This window comes from Gossypium arboreum, chromosome 1 (assembly GCF_025698485.1).
Source record: "Gossypium arboreum isolate Shixiya-1 chromosome 1, ASM2569848v2, whole genome shotgun sequence".
NCBI lineage: Eukaryota > Viridiplantae > Streptophyta > Magnoliopsida > Malvales > Malvaceae > Gossypium > Gossypium arboreum.
In genome coordinates, this window is record NC_069070.1 from 103,901,371 (window position 1) to 103,923,526 (window position 22,156).

At 32.6% G+C, this 22,156-nt stretch overlaps 2 protein-coding genes across 6 annotated transcripts; one reads left to right on the top strand and one right to left on the bottom strand.

The window, feature by feature from the left end:
• Positions 1–2,423: 2,423 nt before the first annotated feature.
• Positions 2,424–4,404, top strand: LOC108481622 (GRAS family protein RAD1-like). Its single transcript, XM_017784733.2, has one exon. It carries the CDS (start codon positions 2,596–2,598, stop codon positions 4,189–4,191), a length of 1,596 nt encoding a protein of 531 aa, XP_017640222.1. The 5' UTR covers positions 2,424–2,595; the 3' UTR covers positions 4,192–4,404.
• Positions 4,405–5,633: 1,229 nt separating this feature from the next.
• LOC108482977 (uncharacterized) lies at positions 5,634–16,009 on the bottom strand. Of its 5 annotated transcripts, XM_053029860.1 has the most exons (11): positions 15,685–16,003; positions 12,815–14,188; positions 12,347–12,718; positions 11,244–12,265; positions 11,074–11,154; positions 9,910–10,062; positions 9,279–9,442; positions 8,957–9,104; positions 8,744–8,866; positions 7,518–7,605; positions 5,634–6,057 (listed from the first exon to the last, which is right to left on the bottom strand). In XM_053029860.1, the coding sequence occupies exons 2-11, from the start codon at positions 13,950–13,952 to the stop codon at positions 5,864–5,866; spliced, it is 3,483 nt and encodes a 1,160-aa protein (XP_052885820.1). In that variant the 5' UTR covers positions 13,953–14,188; positions 15,685–16,003; the 3' UTR covers positions 5,634–5,863. The 5 variants fall into 5 exon arrangements, with proteins under 5 accessions (XP_052885820.1, XP_052885817.1, XP_017641605.1 ...); XM_053029857.1 differs by having other exon boundaries at positions 11,244–12,718; positions 15,685–16,005; XM_017786116.2 differs by having other exon boundaries at positions 12,347–14,188; positions 15,685–16,005.
• Between the last annotated feature and the right edge of the window lie 6,147 nt (positions 16,010–22,156).

The window sequence follows — 22,156 nt, forward strand, 5'->3', positions numbered from 1 at the left end:
CTTCACCATGACTTGTCAATTGATATCTTAAATATCTTTAGCATAATAAACTTATTTCAGCTTGAGGAGTTAAAACATGTGACTTGTTAGTTTTCAACTTATGAGTCACAACTCACAATAACCATTATAAATCCAAACTTATCCATTTTAAATATCGTCTTGCAATAAACATCACACCAAATATCTTTAAACAAAATTACACTTTTTGTTTACACAATAATTTAATTGTATGATATTTGTCAAAACGTCAAAATAATATAATTTAACTTCTTTCATCATGAAATTGATTAACAAATAATCATTAAATGTTATTAAAATGAAAATAAAAGTTATGTGAGGCATCCATTTAATGTTTTGGCATAGTCATAGCCAGCTTAAATGTCTTGTTACTTGTTGGCCGCCCAAAAGGGGGAAATAGGCAAAGACAACAACATCAAGTTAATTAGGGAAGGTTGATATTTTGGACCTACCTTTGTTGAGCTAACCGCCCCAATTTGCTTGTCTTTAAGGCCGGCAATTTGCACTTTAGTTTTTCTTTTTCTTTTTTTGCCCTTTTATGCTATATTTCGATTGTTAATTGCCAACAACAAAATTCAATGCTTGTTATTATCCCCACCCATGTCCCTTTCCTTCATCCTCTGCCCATTTCCCTTGATTCCTTAATTAAGAGTTTTTTTTTTTTTCTACACATGAATAATGAATTTGAAGGTTTTAATTCTTTTTAATTTTTGTATTCAATATTTCGCTTACATATTACTAAAAATCATATGGCATGTATATGCATGTGCAAATCACAAATATAGAATACAAATATGTGTTTAAAAATAACATATAATAAATAGTGAAACGTATGACTCAAACCGATTAAGAGCAATAACACATGAAATATATACGATATTAAAATTAAAAATTAGATTAAATTGTTTATGAATCGATGTGTGTTTAAGTATAACATACAATAAATAATGAAACGTAAGGTTTGGAACTAAGAATAATAACAACACATATGTAATATGTATAAAATAAAAATAAAAATAGTTTAACTTGTGGGTAAAAGAAAATTAAATAAGTAAATATATTAAATGCACTCCAATTGTTTGTCATGATATTTTTATTTTTCTATAGCATGTCAAAAAATTATCAAGTTAGTGAAAAAAATTCAATATTAAACTTTTAGTTTTAAAAATTATATATCAAGTTAAATTATGATACCAACGCAATCAGTGATACAAATTTGGTAAGAGAAAACATTTGATGTTAAAAGTTAATTTTTGAAATTTACTTAAGATTTATTATTGGTGGTGGTAAAGAATTTGTTATATATTCATTAAACACGGATTTAATCTTTAGACATGTTAATTCTAGTTCTTTTATTCTAAAACTATATAAAAGCATTAAAAATAAAAATGTCATCAAAATAGTAATAATAATTATTTAATAATATGATATATTAATCATTTTAAACCGAGTTGGTACCGATTAATTTGTCACTTAAAACTTCAAATTAAGTAAAAGTTTATATGACTATCTTATACAACACGTAAAAAGTTATGTGTTGAAATTTTGTTTTGATAGAAAAGAAATCAAAACAAAATTTAATAGAATGAATTTTTAATATCGTTATTAAACAGTATTGAGATAATGAAAAATATTAGGATATTGAAATTAAAATTCTATGTTTATTATTTTAAAATAAAGTGTTGAATATTTTCCAACTAAAATCATAGCAAGCAATTTCTTTTTCTTTTTGAATGTACTAATTTGCATGAATCTTGCAAATGTTGTCCACAGCAAAAGTCAATTTGTAGTCATTTTTCTTGTTGAAAAGGTTGCATGTATCACAAGCAAAATTTTCCTCCAAAGACTTGCTGATGTTCCCATGACTTTCTCACGTTATTGTGAATTAACTAATCGATTGGATGCTAAATATGGTGATCCGGTATCCATCGTTTGCATATGTTATTTTAGGTATAAATTAATAAAAAAATTAATGTGTTTTGATAATTTTTATGTGTTTTCATCTCGATTAATACCTATTTATATTAGTGGGTACAAAATTTTGATACTCTAAACCACTTTTTAATATTCTTTTATTCAAACGTTTTTACTTTTTATAATTACATTAAAAATAAATATAAGTTACTTTAAATTTTGTATTTGTATATAAACATATTTTTAAGCATGTGATTACGTTATATTCGTATTATATTAATATATATATATATATATATATATACACATATATATTTATAAGCATACATATGAAAAAATTTAAAAACACAAAAGAATCTGAAATAATACAGGACAGCAAACAAAAATCATACGTGAAAATATTACAAATAAACTTGATCCCGAAAGTGTTGTACATGAATTTTCTAATTTCAGTTTTATTTTTATTAATGTTGTTCTCTATCATTGACATGAGTACAAAGAAGTTTCTTCGCCAACCCTCAAGAAATAGGCTTTTTTTTTCTTAAAAAATACATATGATCGATAATATATATAGACATAGATATCTATCTATATATTTAGAGACTAGATTTAGGCACCACTCACTATTCATTCCCTTTTCCTCCTTAATACCTCCGAGTAGTAATGGAAGGGTTCAATGGTTGGTTGTATGAAAGCTTCAACCATGATTTCGCCATTCGAAGGTTTTGTTCGGCAAGAGTTGAGCTTGAACAAGGGGAGTTGGGCGATGCCATGAATAATGATACTGAGCCCTTTTGTCCTGATGATGAAATTAGCACCCCTCACTTAGCTGCTTCTGAGGTCGATGACTTTGTTGATAGTTTCATTAACATGGATTATGATGATGATGATGGGGATGGAGATGGGGAGGGGGATGATAAAAACGATCGCAACTCCAAGAAGCAGCAAAATTTCCATCATTTTCAGGACAAAATCGAGGCATTTTCGATTGTCAATGATGATTCGCTGATGATGGAAGGAGATGAATTGGAGATGAGTAGCTCATGTGAAGATTTGGGAGCAAATGAAATGGTTCCTAGCATAGAGGAGGCCAGCCATGGGGTAGACCAAGGGCTTCACCTGGTGCACTTGTTGCTGGCATGTGCCGAGGCGGTAGGCTGCCGTGACATACACCTTGCGACCTCTATGCTCAGTCAAATTGGGGCTTCGGCTACTCCTTTGGGTGATTCACTGCAAAGGGTTTCCTATTGTTTTGCTATAGGATTGAAATCTAGACTGTCTCTTCTTCAAAATGTCAATGGAAACGGCACCATTGCAAATTGTGCCATTGATGTTCCAATGATAGCTAGGGAGGAGAAAATGGAGGCTTTTCAATTACTTTACCAGACTACTCCTTACATTGCATTTGGCTTCCTGGCTGCAAATGAGGCAATATTTCAAGCAGCACAAGGGAAAGGTTCCTTGCACATCATTGATCTAGGAATGAAACATACCCTTCAATGGCCTTCCTTGATAAGAGCGCTAGCATCAAGGCCTGAAGGTCCCCCAACTCTCCGAATTACAGCATTAACCAGTGATGAAGATCTAGTAGAGCTTGAAGCTAGCATGAAGTCCCTTCTCGAGGACGCCAGCTCACTAGGTATAGCAATGGAGTTCCACCTGATATCAGAGCCAGTTACACCGTCTCTTCTGACCAGAGATAATCTCAACTTAAGAGAAGGGGAATCATTATATATCAACAGTGTTATGCACTTGCACAAATATGTGAAAGAGAGTAGAGGATCACTCAAAGCAATCCTCCAAGCCATCAAGAAACTAGGCCCAGCTTTGCTAACAATGGTGGAACAAGATGCAAACCACAATGGACCATTCTTTCTTGGGAGGTTCCTTGAGTCCCTTCACTACTATTCAGCCATTTTTGATTCCCTTGAGGCAAGTCTACCTAGACATAGTCCTCAAAGGATGAAGATAGAGAGGCTTCACTTTGCGGAAGAAATTCGAAACATTGTAGCTTACGAAGGAACGGACAGAATGGAAAGGCATGAAAGAGCAGATCAATGGCGACGACAATTAGGCAGAGCTGGGTTTCAAGTGATGGGGTTGAAGTGCTTGAGTCAAGCAAGGATGATGCTTTCAGTCTATGGCTGTGACGGTTATTCATTGGGCAGTGAGAAAGGGTGCCTCCTCCTCGGGTGGAAAGGCAGGCCCTTGATGCTGGCATCTGCTTGGCAACTGCACAATGTTTCATCTGCCTACTAATCTACAACCACATTGTCTCAATCAAAACCATTATTTTATTTGGTTTGACATTGACATTTATTAAACTGGTCTTAGAAAACAATAAGATTAAAAAAGGTTTATGTTCTTGGGGACAATCACAATATAGGTCCCCTTGCCACTAGCGATTTCGTTGTCCAAGAAATTGCCTTTTTATGACTTTGCAGGTTGATTACCTGTCCTGCAGAACTCCTTGGCCGGCTATTTCATATATATTTTTTCTTAAATGCACTTCCTTTGAAACAATACATAAACTTCAAAAAGAAAAAGTGTAAATTGTCTTCTACCATAAATGATCCCATCCAAGTTCAATTACATCAGTCTTATAATAGGAAAGGATAAATAAGATGTCTACATAAATGTGAGTGAAAGTAGTTGAAAGTTAAGGTATTATAGAAACTGAATCAAATTAATATAATGGATAATTTAATTTTTATACTATTAAAAAAATTAAATAAGGTTAAATTGAAATAAAGTTAATATTTATTACTCAGAAAATATAACTTTTTTTGTTTAACAAAGTTTAGCTTTTATCGTTTTGTAAATGAAATCTTTTGTTTGAAATTGAAACGCAATTAAATGAATAATTTTCAAGATATTTTATATATAGTAAATTTTAACTCTATTATAATTTGAATTTATTTGATTCTTTTTATAGTATAGGGACTAAATTAATCTATTTGATAATAAAATTAATTTGATCCAATCTCTATAATACAATGACCTACTAGGCACTTCAACCCAAAAACATATTTTGGTCTTCCCAATATTGGGTTAGATAAGGAAGCTATGGAATTTTTTGGTAAAAAATCTCTAGTTGATCTAAACTAAACAAATTGGTTCTTATTAATTTTAAAATAAACAGGACAATTAATTTAAAATGAACAATTAAGGAGAATTAATCATAATGTTAATATCTTTAATTAATTGTGCATAATTATAATTGAAATATTACTAAATTTAATCCTCAATATTTATATATTTTGCTAACTTAGTCTTGATTCTTAAAACTTCAACAAATTTAACTTCAAACATATACAAGTTTACAAAATATTGCAAATTAAATTTGTTAAATCATGAACAAATTGATTAAAATATATAAATGATAAAACTAAATTTGTTATTACATCAATTAAATTTATTTTAAATTGACAAAAAACACTAACACCATCATTAGTTATCCTTAATTGCTCGATTTTTCAAAAAATTAATTTATTCAATATCAAAATTGAAAGATACTGTCATAGTATTTTTACCGGATTTTTATCCTTATATTATCCAAAAGCTGTGAATTTGCTGACTTACCTGACATAGAAAAAAAGCGCAAGAAAAACTTTGGGAAAAAGCCAAATCTCGAAATGATATCAAGGTAAATAAAAATGATAGTAATTATTGGAAAAGATGCACAGCCAGTATCAACACAGTTTAAAAGGGAAAAGATAAAAAGATTTTTCAAGTACAACATAGTACACTAAATCCCAATTCTTGTTCAATAACATTATTATTTCTTTATAAGAGAAGCCTTCCATTCCAAAAACAATTAGGAAGCCCCAATTTCCTTTCCAAGTGATCATAATCAAATTCTACTCAAATGTGTGAACAATTGAATGAATACCTATCGTGGAAATGACTGTACCCCTTTCAGAAACCATTCTCATTTTGATGCCTTGTGACCCTGCACCTTGCTTTGGCTCGCAGCAGCTGACATTGTACGCAATCGACTAGCAATTTCTGTGAATGATGGCCTGGCTGCAGGATTAGGGGACCAACACTGTTCCATCAATTTCCTCCATTCAGGATCACAAAAGCTTGGAATTGTTGGTCTCAGTGTGTTGCTTACAATTCCTCCTGCATTTCGACACCAACTTTTAGATCATAGAGAAACTGACTCAACCCTAGAAGTTAAAAAAGCATACATGACAAAAAAATGCATATAACTATCTTACAGGCAAATCTACATGCAAATAGAAACTAAAGGAGGTGAGATATCCAACAACTTCCATTATATCTTAGGATATCAGCAAAACACCTCCAAACAAGCATATGAAAAAAAGAACGGCTAAAATCTCAGTGTTAAAGCAGATGAGTTTAAATATAATATAGAAGAACAAAGGAATGCATATGTGAGAAAAAGGATATGGCAGCAATCTATGAAAAGATTAACAGAAGATCTTTAAAATGATTTGGCCTTCAGCAATGTAAAATTGCAAATGCGCCAACCTCAGCAAACAGAAGGCACCAAAAGAATGCTAATAAAATAGTAAAATGTAAAGACAAGAATGGTCACAAGGGTTAGTTACATGAAGATGCGCAAATGCTCTTGTATCTTAAAATTATAAGTTAATCAAACCAAGCCTAATAATTTTTTGTTTTAATGGAATCCAAGGAATATATCCATCAAATAAAATAAGATAAATACCTCGTAAGCTCTTACTCTGAGAAGCCATAAGATTAAATAATTAAGATATGTCACAGAAACCAAAACTGGATGATGGATGATGCGTGTTTCAGCTTTTCAGGATGATTGAGTAGTCACTCAAGTTTGGTCAAATTTCACACTTGCATTCTAATTGTGATGCTATTAGAGGTAATAATCAAGTCAAAGACTCTAGGTTTGTCAAACATGCATAGTATATATGCATGTTTATGCACTCTTATGTACATGCATATGTTCCAAATGACAGAACGTGTTCTCAGTATAGCAACACCAAACACATACATTATTGTATAGCATTTGGCATGATATAGATCATATGCCAGCCAGATACCCAGCATATCTGCAGAAAATTGATGTACTGGACTTAATTTTTACTGTGTAAATACAGCTGCTACAGTCTCCTATATAGACACAGTTCTGACCTTTCAAACCAGGAAAACTTATCAGTAATTAGTATCCTAAAAATTTAGAATTCCTATCTGATATGTACGCTATTATCAGTGCCAGTCAAAAATTCAAACACACATGTCACATTATCTGACAATATCCATGTTAGGAATCAGTATTGAGGAGATATTTTCATGGATGAAGTCTAAAAATCAATCGTCAGTTAACAGGCTCAATGCCTCATGGTTAATAAAACAGACTATCCTTTAAGGATTTGTCAATGCATCAACCAAAAGTACCAAAACTACTTTCATTTTATATTTTGGCTCTAGAACAAAAATTTTAGCCCAAAGGATGGAAACACAGGCTGTTACTTCAAAACATCATTCTATGAGTGTTATTTAGTTTTTCATTTGCCTCTAAAACTGGTGAGAATCTTCTGACACAAGCACAACCTTAATAGTTACAAGTACTCAAGTCATACCTATAATTGCACCATAGTGCATATTGGCATAAGGCTCTTCCCCAGTGAGAATCTCCCATAAAACAATACCAAAAGAGAACACATCAACCTGCAGATCAACAAAGAAGTGTAAAGCATAGTACTGAAAAGTGACTTATGTCAAGGCTAGATATACCCGAGGCAGAATAAGTAACAAGAATATGATGTTCTTCCTCAACAATCAATGCAGCAATGCTAGCGATATCTTCAAAACAGATATAAAATAAGTATACAGAAACCAGATAGGTCTCTAAGGAACTATCTCACCATCAAAATATTTTAATTTTCTTTCACATCCCCATGCACCATCTCTCTCTTCTTTCTCTTTTTCTTTTTTAAATATTTCAGTTAAGGCTCCCATATAAAGGTGCTTGCATATGTGTATATGTGCACACAAGTAGGTTCATGTATATGCTTTATTTAGATATATTAGTCATCAAAGAATAAATGGCAATTAATAGTGTGGTAAAAAATACAGTTCAAAAAAAAATGAACTACCACTTACTGATTCAGACTCAACAATTGATTCTCCTAGACTATTACCAATGTCATCCATCTTTTGAGTCCCATTTCATTTAAAAAGCCATGTTAAAAAGTAGTAGTTTGATGCTCTATAGTTTAGCTATGACAGATAACTGCATTATGATATACCACAAGCAAAATCCGTTCAATTTCTTTCCTCTAAGATGACAGCAAAACTTGCACATTCTTTCCTTCTTTGAAAAAGTCAGCTGCTTGAAGCCACTGTATCTGTTAAATGTCCTTTTAAAATGATACATGGTACTGTTCTTATGCTGAAACTATCTCGATAAATAAAAAGATGCAGACAAATATTTTGCAAAAATACATCTTTAGCAAAATTCTCTACTGTAATTTGTAAGATTCAGTGGCAAACTGCCTCCTCTTTACCCATTACAGCCAACTATTACGCGGTAGCAGCCATTTTTATTATCATTATCTTAATTTTCCATTAGATGGTAGCTGATATAAATGGAATGGCAGCAATTCAGAATATGTACTGATCAGTGTAATGGCTTCTTAAATAAAGAATAATAAGTTAAAGAAAGCCTTCTCCCCATTGAGTCTTAAGGACTGATTTTTACAATGCAATAATCAGATAAAACCTACCAGCTGATCAATGGGAAGAATCAGGAAGAGCAAGTAGCTTACTGTGCCAGTTCAAGTTATTTTCATGAATGACATCTTACCTTTTCTGAAACCTTATTGCTGCCCCCATTCAAGAGCTCTGGGGCCATCCAAGGTAGGGTCCCCCGAACACCACCAGAAACTAAGGTATTACGTTTTATTTTAGACAGTCCAAAATCACCAACCTGGAAAGAAAAATAATATCTTAGAAATGTAATAATTAGCACCAAATTTAACCATACTAAATTTGTCCAGGGCAGATGACCCAAGGTAACCTTGCAAATAGGTCGTGAAGGATCTTTCAAGTTAACAAGCAAGTTGTCACATTTCAGATCAAAATGCACAATATTTTTTGAATGTAAATATTCCATCCCGAATGCTGCATCCATGGCAATTATGAGCTTCTTACGACGATCAAGCAACCTGCAATTTTAAATTAGGCAGAACGGTCAAACAGGAGATGTTCATGAACTAACAAAGGCAGTTGTGAAATTCTAGGATATCTTCACACCCCCCCCCCCCACACACACAAAAGGAAAAAAAAAAAAAAAACTAAGACAAACTATTACTAAGTAACAAAATGAAAAGAGAATTCACCTATCCTTGCGAAGTAAAACATGCCTAAGGGAACCATCAACCATGAACTCTGTAACAGTAGCCATTGTTCCTCCAGGACCATCTTGCACCACACCATAAAATGCCACCACATTTGGATGATGAAGTTTTGAGAGAATGTCAGCTTCCCGCCAAAATTCATTGGTCTGAGGATGAAGTGTAAATCTTTTAGTATAGCATTAAGTATGAAATAATACCAAAGAGAGAGAGAACAGCAGTTGCAAACATGCATTAACTAGGTTAGATGACGATGTTGATAATTAATAATAATAGCAGCAATAATAAAGAAAACAAATCATCGAGAACAGCCATGTGGTCTATTGGTAGAGTGGCTGAACTTTTAGTTCAAGTTACCATATACGAAACCCTGGCAACCCCAAGTATGACAAAAAAAAAAAAAAAGAACTACAGCTCTATTTGGACCAATCCTCCCCCCTCTTCACGCCCCCAAAAAAATAAATAAATGAAATGAAATGAAAAAATGATAATAGTTTTAGTTGGTTAACTTCCTTTTAAGATCAAGAGGCTTTTGTCCAATGGTGTCATGAAAGCAAACATGGAAAATGTATCACATGTATAAAAATATTAATAATTTGCAAGTGAGGCAAATTACCAATCTTTCTTGCTCAGATGATCGACCTGTGAAGCAGCTTTTTTTTATTCTCTTGATGGCAACATCTGATCCCCTCCATTTGCCATGATATACAGTCCCAAATGTACCAGAACCCAGCTCCCTCAACTCTTCAAGATCTTCATTCATTATGAGCTATAACATGATCCAGGATAAACAAGTAAGCATCTAATACATATTACAGAACATTTCAATAAGTGGGACACCGTCAAAACAGGTTGAGGCCCAAAGTATAACAAGCCAGTGAAAAGAGAAATGCATTTTTCATTTCAGTTTACGTGCATGGAAGTTTTCAAAAGAAAAAAAGTGCCAGAAACACATCCATGCAGCTTCAAAGAATTTAATGGCCAGTACATACTCCAAAAGCTTATCCCCATTGCATTTGAGTCCACAAAATTAAGTTTATGATGAGAGACAAATACTGAATCTAAACATATCAGAATGGGGGGGAAATTAAAATAGCATTACAAAGGAACAAAATTTCCAAAAACAAAAAAGATGTTTTAATTGCTTTGTCAATTTAAGAACCCATTCAACAGCTAGCACTAGCTATTCTTCTAGAACTTCTATCAAGCAAATTACAGTCATCAGAATCAAAGTATGTCCTTGTTCTTTTCTTGCATGCAGAATGACAAAAATAAAAAGCTTCAAAAGGATCAGAATACATATCTAGTAAGAACTAAAAGCTAGACATTAATATAGGCTGTCCATTGCATACCAGGTTTTTATTAGATTACTATGTGACGCACATGGGCAAAAGGAAAGCTAATTTCTGCAACTAGAAGCCTCAACAAAGACAAGCAAGCACTGCCCCATACTGTTCCACTACCCAGTGGGAGTGAACCTCGATGCATCTAAACATGCACCATAGCATTAGATAACAAAAGCACTTCAGACCTTTTCAGGTGAACATGCTTTTTTGCAAGGTAATAAGCAGGATAAAAGATCTACTTGATTGAAGTTCTTTATAATTTCTTTAATTTTTTTATATTAAATGTACCTTTTAAGTAAAAAAAGAGATAATATCAAACTCCCTACTTTTCAAAAGTTTTTGAGTATTCAACAACAAACATGGAACCACTCCATTTCATATGCACCAAAAGTAAAACAGCAAAAGCAGGAGAATCTGTGACAACAGTAGCATACCTGCAAGGTATTGATATCAAATTCTCCCAGAGAAGGATCCAAAGGAGGTAGACCAATATTCCTCTTTTCTGATTTCGTCTTCTAGAAGAACCAATGCAATCATATTCTATTAGGTGATATCTTTTAAGAAAGCAAGGTGTACAAAATCAATTCTCATTGACATTAGTTACCTCATAGTCTGACTCCGGTGTTCTTAGGTTCTCTATCATGGCATCAAACTGCATACTTTCACTGATTTGCACTTGGGGTTGACCATCCTTCGGGTTGTCTTCACCAATTTTTTTATCAGACTCAGCTTGGCTCAATGGAACTACACCCACTGGGGCAAACTGATCTGATACATGATCTTGGTTATTGAGAGAACCATCTTTTTCACCAAAATCTTGTGCCAACTTCTGAAAATATGACCAGCGTTTGGGCTCATGGTTTTCCATGTTCAAGCTCAAGCCAGCTCCATCTGTCTGCAGTGGGCTAACACCAGAGGATTCCTCAGAAAGCATTGCTTTGGAAAATATATCAGAAAGGAAGTCTCGAGGAAATCGATCATTGATATCAATAAGAATGTCTCCCTGCGCTGCCCTGATAATACCGCTACTGTGGTTCTCTTTAGAATCATCTTTTGTAGAGCTTTCCGTCCTCAAATCAACCTGAAAATGCACTGGTGGGTTTTTGCTAGTCAAGTTGGCATCATGGGGCAGAGCAAAAGCTGATTCGCTTCCTACAGGAAGCCCTGGCCCAGTTTCAGCTTTCACATCAAATGTGGGTTTCTTTTCAACTGAAAGGTTATCTTTTGGAAAACCAACCTGAACCCCATCCTTGTTTGGAGCTTGAATATTGTCCATAGGATTTGAAACTGCTTGCTTCAGACCTGTGTCCAACACTTCCTCAGAAGGCTTTGAGTTCATCAAAGAAACAGCAGCAGGAAATTCTTTGTGCTTTTGCCGTTGGGAAATTTCATCATCAGTGGTTTTATTAGAAAGTTTTGCAGCTGATTTTTCAATATGGGAAGCAATATTAGTATCACATAAATTTCCAACAGTTTCTGTGTTTGGAAATTGCTGTGCCATATCAGATTGTGGATGAGCTAAGAGCAACTGAGAACCTAATGAATCATCAGACTTTGACAATCGATTCAGCAAATCTAACTGCTCCCGAGGTATTCTTTCCGAATAATAAACCTTGTGAGGAGGCACTGTAGGCTCATGGTAGCTTAAATCAGTTGGATTAGACTCAGAATCAGCATAACTAGAAGTTGAATGATGGTCATCATTACCTTGTTTAGGAACAAGCACTTCATTCACAGCATCAACAGATGACGCAACTTTTTCATTTTCCTGGTTTTTAGCTTCATTTTTCAAAGTAAAATGTGGCACATCTTGTGGAGCAACTGCAACTGGTACTTCTTCACACTGAAAATGATTTATCACCTTTCCTTCATGCAGCCGAGAAGAAACTGGGTGATCTGTTTCCGAAGGGCGATGTTTTTCAAGGTCATTGCCCTGGTGACCAGAACAATCAGGTTTGGGTTTGAACTCAGTCGCTGGCATCTGCAGATTCTGTTGTTGTAGGCCATTGTATGGTGGCACTTCAGTCGAGCGTTCATGTTGATTCATAAACCCATTAGGAGGAACTGAATTAGAAAATTCTGCAATATAGGAATAATTAGAAGAATTATGACCATACTGCAATGGATACCCCATCGTCTGGCCATGATAAAACTCTGGACGGGTTTCATAGGCACCTGAGGAACTTGGTAGAACTGGTTGAGAAGACTGAAAAGTTGATGATGACACCATAATGCCAGGAATGTTAGAAGAGCTAATAACAACTGAGTCTCCAGCAACTCTGCTTGTTTCCCTGTTTATGCTCGTTCCCACTGGTTCTGTTAAATTGTTAGCAGAAAAGCTTGTCAACCCATGCAGAGTAGTGCTTGTCCTTGTTCCAAAGTCCATTCCATTAACAGCTACCACATATTGAATCTCGGAATCACCATCCATGTTGCCTAGACCAAACTGAGTATCCTCCAAATCACTCAGTGAGAACAGAAACATTCTAAGCTTTTGAGAGGCCTCTTTGTCTAGAAGTTCATTACATTCCTCCATCATATTCTGCAAATCTTCGTCTGAAGACACAGAAACTAAAGCATCAAAGTCCTCTCCTGGAAGCTGATATTTAATCACTTCTGTTTGATCATAAATTGCTAATATCTTCTGCTTAAGCTCCTGCCACGAAATATCCTTTCTGATGCGAATTATGCGAGTTTCGCCTCCAACATACCTTAGCTTTCTGTCACTTGGTCGAGGTAGGATTTTCCCACCAAAGCTGCAAAGAACCTTCATCTTTGTTGATGTGCCATCAGAGGTCCCAATTGACATATATAGAAGTCCTCTATTATTTTCATAGCCCAATGTAGTCTGTCGCATTGATTGATGTGACCCATAATTACTTTGGTTTTCATGTACAGAGTCTTTTCTTTCAAACCCCCTCGGACCTTTCTCTACCATGTTAAGCATTGAAATATCAGACCCACTTTCAGATTCCGTATGACTAATGCCTAAAAGACCTTTTAGATCCATATATCCTGTTGCATAACTGGGTTCACCTAGAGAATTTTGGATGAAATGCTTCCTAGGATTTAACCGATCCCGCATAAATTCAAAAGAAAACTCCTCACCAGTCTGTATGGAATAATTAAGTACAGGTTTGACATCTGATCCTTTTAGCTCAGGAGGCCTTATACTCATGTTTAAGCTGGTCATAGGATCTGGCATAAATGCTTGAGTTGCATGGGGGAATTCCCCATTTCCATGCTCCACAGAGTTGTATTGTTTACTAACTCTAGAATGTTCCATGAAAATCTTGTTTTGATTTTTCTCCATTCATTTAGTCTTAATTGAGTCCCTGTGCCCACATGATGTCATTCAAATATAAAAATAAGCTGACAAATTAGTACAGAAATCTTCTACTGACAACCAATCACCATATGGTACAAAAAAGCCAAACTTGTCAAGCAACTGAAACACAATAGCACATTCTATTTGGTTTCCAGTTTCACAACCAAAAACAGATGACAATAGCCGTCAGGAACCTGTATGAGGAGTAACTGCTACTGGACCTGCAATGAGATGGACTTTAAATCAGACGTTAAAGCATGAAACATAATTCAGAACTATGTTTGAGTAACAAGAAAGTAAAACAAAGATGAAAGAAACTAGGAACCAATGCGCAATGTTAACCCAAAGTACACCTCTGTAATTTTAACAAGAAAATGTACTGCTAAATACTCTTAATACCTAATTATTTTTCACTCAGTAACTAACACCTTAACATTAGCTGAATTTGATTAGAAGGAATACAGTAATCAAGACCTGAAATAGAGATAGAACATTGAATTTGATTAGGAGGACTTAGAACATTGAATGAAGAGATAGAAGAAAAGCCTAAAGGAGCCCAGAGGAGGACAGATCTCTTGATCCAATGCTTATTCAACACTTATTGTTCACAAAATCCAGATTGGTAAGCCTAAATGCATTGATGTTAATAGTTGATACCAATAATTTGAAGCTTATTGTTAACTATTTTAGATGCTAAACCATAACAAGAAGAAATTAATAACTAAAATCCAACTTATCTTTCTTAAGGTTCTTCAACTTCTCCGACGCCCAAAGGATATAATTCACAACAAAGACATTAGAAACAAATATCAAACAATAAATATGTTACAACCCTCAAGAACAGAAGCTTAACACTATGCTGTTTTCCCCTATAATGCCTAAGTTAGTAATAACCTTGTGTTTCATATTCTCTAATTTGTTTTAAGGTAAAATAAATGATGAAAGCACCCCAAGCATTTGGCTCAATGGTAGGTGCATGTACTCATCTGCTCAAAGAACTGGGTTCAAATCCCACTTTTCCCCGAATTAAAACAAAAACCAGGCTAAAAAAGTTGCTAGAACAAAAAAAACAGCAAACTTTAAAACAACATTATACCAACCTAAAAAGATAGAATAGATATAATAACCTAAACTCCCAAGCACTTGTAAGATGATCCAACCAAAGACATAAATGAGGGGGCCAAGAACATCGATTAAGACTCCCCATCAATTATCCTGAACTCACAACTGTTGTCTTATTATGACACGTAGTTGTTTGGCTTGTCAACTGTTTGTTGGAATTTCACAACTTTGCCAATCCAAACTTAATTATGGCCAACAAATGCATTGGGATTACTTATCAATCTTCCAATCCCCCAAACCCAGAAGTAAATATAAGAATGAATATAAGCTACCATTCCTAGTTTAAACTTCAAACTACTTTCTCTTCTAGGTAAACGTATAGTATACTTAAACCAGAAGCATTAACCAAGTAACAAATCAACTAAAAACTAAATACGCAGATTTCCCTGCAACATAATACTCTTTAGTTTTAAAATCTACCAGAAAATTTAAAAAAAATAAAACCCTAATATTTGTAGAGAACTTTTGCTTACAGATCAACAAAGTTGAGCTTATCAACTCCACAAAAAATAACAAGATTTAGAGGAACAAAAGGCAAAAAAAAAAAGCAAATAATATAAATAATAACCTTTTGAGTTGCAAAAAAAAGGAATACCTGAAAGCTGAAAGAGATAAGGGTTTGTAATTGAAGGTTTCACAAGTGAACCAGCAGAAATCCCTGTAACCCGCAAAATAAAAACCCTTCTTTTCAAACCTCAAACTACAGTTTCTGTGATAATTAGCGGAGAAAAGAAAACAAATTTGAAATTAAAAAACTTTTCTTTTAGCCCACAAAAAGCGTTCAAATATGATATAGATCTCTCTTTCTTCAATCTCTGACTTCCTCTGCAACTCTATTTCATTCTTTAACTAGTCAACAATAAAAAAAACTGTTAATAACATTCCTATATTACCCTTTAGTTTTAGAGATATTTACATTGTCTTTTGTCCTAACTTAAGGTTTTTTTGTTTAGTGACTAGATTACCCCTAATCTTTAAGATCACGTGTTTCTCATGCTAAGTTGGGTATTTTGTTTTCTTCCTTTAACTACCGTTGATCGACATTCCGGTGAGTAATCAATGGTGTAATTCGCTTTTATGTTGAAGAAATAAAAAATTAGTGTCAACTTGACAAAAAACATAAGGATTTAATCAACTGTTTATATACGGTAAAGGCCCGAGGGTGCAGCATTAAGATGTTATATATAAACGTATATTAGCAAATTGTTGTTGTAGTTTGACTTAGGACCTCTTTTATTATTATGACACTTTCTTTTAAGAAATAATTATAACAGACTTGTTTTAAAAGTAAGAAATCAATGAAATTTGGAAAAAAAAAAGACAAAAAGCTAATTATAAGTAATTTATATATATATATATATATTCATTATTTTGGGGATGGGAACTCACTCACTCTTGCTTCATAGATTATCAAGGTGGAATGAATGAATAATAAAAGTGATTATTGGAGAGAACCCCTAAACAAATCAACTACACCTGCAGTTATCAACTAAATTTATTTTGTGTGTTTTTCCTTTGCATTTCTAGTTATTACAGACAAAACTAGTTCACAATCATTACAACAATTAACACAATTATATAAATGTGTTTTCTTGAAATGGTGTAATAACATTGAAGGTGCTTTATAGTTTTGAGTGTAATTAGCTAATTACAAGATTTTCTTTTTATTTAAGATGTGTTTGATTAAGTGCTTCAAAATTAAGTATTGACTTTTACTATTAAATTTTATGAGTATTGAATTTATATTAAAATTTGTTTGGGAAATTAATATATAATTGTGTTGCTTGATAAAAGTAAATATTTAAATAATATTTTATGTTATTTTAGATAATTTTGAGTAAATGATAAATATGATGATTTAAATATTTCATTTTTTTAAATGTATATAATTTATTTCGATTTTTAATAAATAAATTCAACTTAATACTATTTATATTAACTGATAATTAGTTAACTAACTACTTATATTATTCAATATTTTTTATTGAAAATTTTATATTAAATAAAAATTAAAAGATTACCAGATACATTTAAAATACTAAATGCCTAAAAAATTGTTTTTAATAAAATGAAATGTTTAAATGATTTATCAAATGCATCTTAGATGTGGTGTTATGTTATGCTATTATACAACTATATATATAATTAATATACAATAAAACCATAATTTTTATTGATTCATAAGTAAAGTATTAAAAGACATTTAGCCATCTCTAAATTATTAACAAATACTCATTTGAACAACAGCACTTACCATACACCTAACACAAACTATATTATAATAATAATAATAATTATAATAATAATAATACCTATTTGGTTATACAACTTTTAAAGTGTTTTTATTTTGGTCTTGAAATTCTGTCACTCAATTTTTAGGGAGTTTTCATTTTAATCACCTAGTTGTTAAATATCTAACGGTGGTTTTTGAAAGTACACGTCATATCATGTTCACACTTTAATTTTGATCACCCAACTTCTAGATCATTTCCATTTTGGTCACTTAAAATAGTATCCTTTTTTGAAGTGTTGATTGGGATAAAAAAAATTAAGGATTAAAGTTAAAAAACAGTAAAAACTAAAATAATGCATTAAAATTTGTCAAATTGTACTTGCTTATCACATTGCAAAAAAATTCTTGTTGGGGATCGACTCGTATAAACAACGAAGAGTACAAGATGGAGAAAATAATCCCAAAGAACAAAACTCAAAACCTGAATACAAAGCTCTCTCAAAAACTCTCCCTAAAACTCTTCATCAAATCTCACTTAAGAGATATTCTGTTAACTCTCTAAACAGGGTTACAAAGACCTTTTAAATAGGAAAGTCCAAATATAACTAAAATATTCTTAAACTAATCAAAGTTTAACTGGGAAAAGAAACTAGGTTTAAGTTGAATACACATTGCCAAGTCGAGATGTCATGCCCTTCCCCATTGTGACGTCGATTCTATTTCATCTCTGGTTTGCCCGAAAATGCAAGGCACATTCCACAAATCTCTACCTTGACTCGTATTTTCACAAGCCTTCTTTGTCGAGCCCCGACTGAGGCCTAACTTGATTTTGCAGGATACTTAATCAAGTCCAAATATTACTTGGACATTGAAAGTGGAAGACTTTTAGTTTTTTGAACTGCCAAATCAAAGATGACTCATGTCTACTTCCCATAAACGCAGTGCTCTGTCTTACCAACTCCTACACCTAGAAGAGAACATGTCTTATTCAAAATGGTCATACATTTTTCGTTTACATGACCAAGTTGCCTATGCTTTAAACAAGTCGAGTCCAACTCCTTAACAAATAAAGAAATTGTTGCTTTATCGGTCATCGATGAACCTTGTAGAATATAAAGACTGGCGAGCTTTTGATTTTTCATTAGAACAAGAGCTCCATGAGATACTTTAATGTCGCTTGACTCGATAGTGATCCTACAACCCTTCGAGTCTAAATTTCCGAAGAAGATAAGATTCTTGTTTAAATCAGGCACATGCCTGACATCTAATAGTGTCATAATGATTCTGTCGTGCATCCTGATTTGAACGGTACCAACACCGATTACTTTACAAGGTGAATTGTTCCCTATAAGCACAAATCCACCTTCGACTAGACTGTATGTGGAGAACAAGTCCTTGTTTTGACACATATGAAAAGAGCACCCCAAATCCAAAATCCACTCGGATGTAAGTTTAGACCTTTTAGTCATAGACACCAATAACCAATCAGCACCATTGTCCTCGACTACACTAGCATCGACTACCTCAGCCTTTTGTTCCTTATCGCTCTCAGCAACCCTCCTATTTTTTTTTCAACTTGTAACATTCTGCATTTTTGTGACCCAACTTCTTGCAGTAGTTACATGTCTTGTCACAATTTTTTAACTTCAATCTTGACTTAAATTTGTTCTAACTTGAATTCTTAGATCGTTGCTTGCCTCTAGCAACCAAAAGCGAGGCTTGACTACCAGACTTGCTACCCGAACCTAACTCATTATCGAGTTATTCTTTGCTCAACAAGTTACCCTTCACATTTTCAAATGAGAGTTTATCTCTACCATAAATCAAGGTCTCTCTAAAAGTTTTATACGAAAGAGGCAAAGAGTACAATAATAATATAGTCAAATCTTCATCATCTATATTGACCTCGACATTCTTCAAATCAGTCAAGAGAGTAACAAATTGACTGGTGTGACCCCTAAGATTCTCACATTCGTCCATGCAGTACGTGTACAATCGTTGTTTCAATACCAAGTGATTTGCGAGAGACCTTGTCATATAAAGGGCTTCTAATTTTCTCCATAAGGTTGTTGTCATTTTCTCTGTAAATACCTCTTGCAACACATTGTTTGTAAGACACAATTGGATTGTTGACAGAGCCTTCTTTTCAAGCTCTTTTCATTCTAACTAGTTAAGATTTTCCATCTTCTTCTTGATATCGAATCTCATTGTTGCCATTTTGAATGAGTCAATTGCAGAATCCAAGCCAAGCTCCGATACCAATTTGTTGGGGATTGACTCATATAAACAAAGAGTAAGAAAAATAGAGAAAATCAAAACACACAAATATTAAATGTGGAAAGCTCATCTGAAAAGGATAAAAACCACGGGCAAATAAAACTTCACTAATTCGGCAAACCAATGAAGAGTACAATATGGAGAAAATAATCCCAAAGAACAAAACCCAAAACCTGAATACAAAGTTCTCTAAAAAACTCTCCCCAAAACTCTTCATCAAATCTCACATAAGAGCTGTTTCAAAAAAAAAATCTCACATAAGAGATATTCTGTTAACTCTCTAAAGAGGGTTACAAGTACCTTTTAAATAGGCTAATATTAAAGTCATAATATGACTAACATATTTCTAGACTAATCAAAGTGTAACTAGGCGAAGAAACTCAGTTTAAGTTGAATATACGTCGACATGTTGTGATCTGGCATATCGCCTCGTCGAAACGTCGTCGCGATGTCGTGCTCCTCCTCGTTGTGACGTCGACTCTGTTTCTTCTCTGGTATGCCCGAAAATGCGAGGCACATCCCACAATTCTATTTTTTTTTCAATATTAAAATTTTAATTTTCAAAACATGAAAATCAATTAATTAAATTTTGAAAAAAATTTCCATTGATAATGTTAACCAATTTGTTAGTGTATTATTGAAATTAATTAAATTAATCCCATAAAATTTTAAAATTTTATTTTATGTTTCCATATTATTCTTCATAAATCAACTCGATAACTTATATTTAATAATTGTCTATGAAACTTAAATATCTTTTAATTATGTAATCTCAAATTTTAATTAATTACAATGATTTTTTTTTTTTGCTTTTAGCTTAGTACGAAGACTCAAGATCATATAATAAAAAAATTGGGTTTCATGTACAATTATTAAAAATGATTTATTTGAGTTTATTTTAATTTAGAAACATAAAATAAAAATTTAAGATTTAAAAGGAGAGTAAATTAATTAATTTAATTAATTTCAATATTATAGTAACAAATTGGTTGACAATATTAAGGATAAACAATTTTCAATAACTTATTTAATTGATTTTGATGTTTTGAAATTTAAATTTTCAATATTAAAAAAGCTAGAACATTCGGCATGGGGTAAACAAGTACAATTTGAAAATTTTTAAAATATTATTTTAGTTTCTACGGCTATTTCATCTTAATCCTTAATTTTTTTAACCTAATCAATATTAAAAAAAAATTCTGGGTGACCAAAATGAACATAAAAGTTAGGTGACCAAAATGAAAGTACAAACATAATGTGGTGTATACAAGCTAACTGTCATTAAAGATTTAGCAATTGGGTGATTAAAATAAAAGCATTCTAAAAGTTGAATAATAAAATTGCAAAGATTTTAATTTTAAGTAATCAAAATGAAATCGTTCTAAAAATTAAATGACCAACTAGATAATTTACCAGAAAAATAGTAAAAAGTTCCAAGTAAAATGAATTGTGAATATGCAACAACATCAAGCCACAACAACATCAAAGACAGGATAAATTGATTTGTCAACACTATTGGTTGATAGTGAATACAAACCAATTAATTTTAAAAGTTTATACTTTATGATTTTGTGATCAAATGAAAAGTTAAATAATTAAATTTTTTTAATTTATGATAGTTAAATTCGTATAAATTTAAGGGTTTAGAATTTAAAATAATATTATTGGAGGTGTATTTTAGAAATATAAATATATATATTTTTATATAATTTAAAAATATAGGCGATGATGTGTTACTTTAAGAGAATGTCATCACCTCTTAACGGTGTTAAAAATAATTAAATTGCTTGACGAAATTCAAGTTCAATGACTAATGTGGACAAAATAAAATTTGAAAAGCTATGTTTGTTTTATAGAAAATAGATTTTGGAAAATGATTTATTGAAAATAAATTACTTTTCTAAAAATTAATATTTTTAATATTTGAATAAATTTATATAAGATATTTTCTATTATTGGATTCGAAATTTAAAATATTGTTTTTACACCAATTGTATATTCAAATTGTAAAATGTAATTTGATTTATAATTGAATCTCAAGTACTTGGTTGGGATGAAATATTAGTTATTAATTTTTTTCGCATTTTTAATCTTAGTTTGATTCTATTTTTCAATAAATTATTTATCCCAATGCAATATTTTCGATGAGATGGGTTCAGAAAATATATCTTGGGAATCTTGGGATATATGATGGGTTTCTTGGGGAAAAAATAGGGTTGAAATTTGTAGAGAGAAAATGCTCCAAGTAGGACGCACTACCAGCAAAAGCACTGAAAGCAACTATAACAACCCAAACCCGGCCTAAAAGTTTAAGCCAAATTTGGATGAATTACACCAACGTTTGAAAAACTGATTTCTTTTCAGAATTTTAACTTTGAAAGCCAGAAATTCATTTTAGTTGACTTAGGTGGTTTTGTAGGTTTGTGTTAGAAATTGAAAGATACTAACGAGATTAGCAAAAGAAAAGCAGGGCAAGTCCAAAAACAAATTAAAAACCCAAAAGATCAAATCATAGTTATATCAATGCAAAGCAATTCGAGTTCCCGTACACCGTCCG